General features: G+C 59.8%; 1 protein-coding gene across 1 annotated transcript in view; it reads right to left on the bottom strand.

The window, feature by feature from the left end:
- LOC103799598 (bromodomain-containing protein 4-like) overlaps positions 1-1,285 on the bottom strand; it is a gene marked incomplete at both ends in the record, with an annotated part of 3,931 nt that overhangs the window by 819 nt on the left and 1,827 nt on the right. The window contains 2 exons of the mRNA XM_009071935.1: positions 368-577; positions 1,041-1,169. Coding sequence (XP_009070183.1) covers positions 368-577; positions 1,041-1,169 — 339 coding nt within the window. The remainder of the gene's footprint in view (positions 1-367; positions 578-1,040; positions 1,170-1,285) is intronic.

Raw genomic sequence — 1,285 nt, 5'->3', positions numbered from 1 at the left:
AAAACATCCCCTGCCACCTCAGGAGTCACCGAGGTTGGCAAAGACCTCTGAGATCATCAAGTCCAACCACTACCATCAATCTCAGGATCACCAGGGTCGGAAGAGACCTCCAAGCCCAACAAGCCCAACCCAACACCACCATCACCGAAACACCTCCCCAGGTGCAGACAACAAACTCCTAACCACGGGCACCACCTCCTGTGTCCTCCTTGGAAGGACCACCCCAAACCTCCCCCAGTCCTTCCGAACCCACCGCCCGTGGAGCTCCTGCTGGGCACAACTGGAGCCATGACCACGGAGGCCCACGAGGTCCCCAAAGTCCCCCGGTGGCCCTGGACAGCCCCAGGCCGCGCCGGAGCCGCCGTACCTGCTCCTGGAGCTCTGCCAGCCGCTGCGCTCGCTCCTCCTCGGAGTCGTCGGACGAGGAGTCGCTGTCGGAGGAGCTGTCGCTGCTGCTGTCGCTGGAGGAAGGAGGAGCCACCTTGGTGGGTGGTGGCACCACCACGGGCGAAGAGGCAGGAACCACGGGCTCCTCCGGCTCATCCGGCATCTTGGCGAACCTCATCTCGAACACGTCCTGCGGAGAGGGGACAGAGCTGGAGAGGAGGACACCACCAGCCTGGTGGCATCTCCAGGGGCTCCTCCACACCAGAATCAGCAGAGTCTCCTGAGGGCTCTGAGGCCACATAGAGTCCTAACCAAGATGGTTTGGGGGGGAAAATTCCCAGGAAGAAGGGTAGGGCTCGTTTCAAAGTCATATTTTCCCAGGTTTTTTTGAGATCTTCTTGGATCAGCTTTGGTTGGAGCGTGTCAGGAATGAGGGTGGACACTGGGAGCAGGTTCAGGTTGGACACTGGGAGAAGGTTCTTCCCCCAGAGGACGGTTGGACGCCAGGACAGCTCATTCCTGGCATCTCCTCCATGACCAAAGTGCCAGTTTTAACCATCATTTCCCACACTGACACTTCTCCAGGTCATCTGAGGCCCACGCGACCCCCAGGGAGCGACACGAGTCGAGACGTTGACGCTCATGGTCCTTACCTGCAGTTTCCTGGCCATGGCCACCACCTCGTGGTCTGCAGGGTTGTACTTGTAGCAGTTGGAGAACATCAACCGCACGTCGGCCGCGAATTCCTGAGCGTCCCGATATTCCCTGGTCTCCAGCTTGGACTGGGAGGGAGGGAGGGGAGAAAAGCCAACACACTCTGAGGTCACAGATGCACCACCAGGGTCCCTCAAACCAGCACAGGCAAGTGGTGGCCATGGACTCCATGGCCCTCTTTGGT

This window comes from Acanthisitta chloris, unplaced genomic scaffold (genome assembly GCF_000695815.1).
Source record: "Acanthisitta chloris isolate BGI_N310 unplaced genomic scaffold, ASM69581v1 scaffold32403, whole genome shotgun sequence".
NCBI lineage: Eukaryota > Metazoa > Chordata > Aves > Passeriformes > Acanthisittidae > Acanthisitta > Acanthisitta chloris.
The sequence above is the reverse complement of the archived record's forward strand: the minus strand, read 5'-3'. Positions and strand labels throughout refer to the sequence as shown.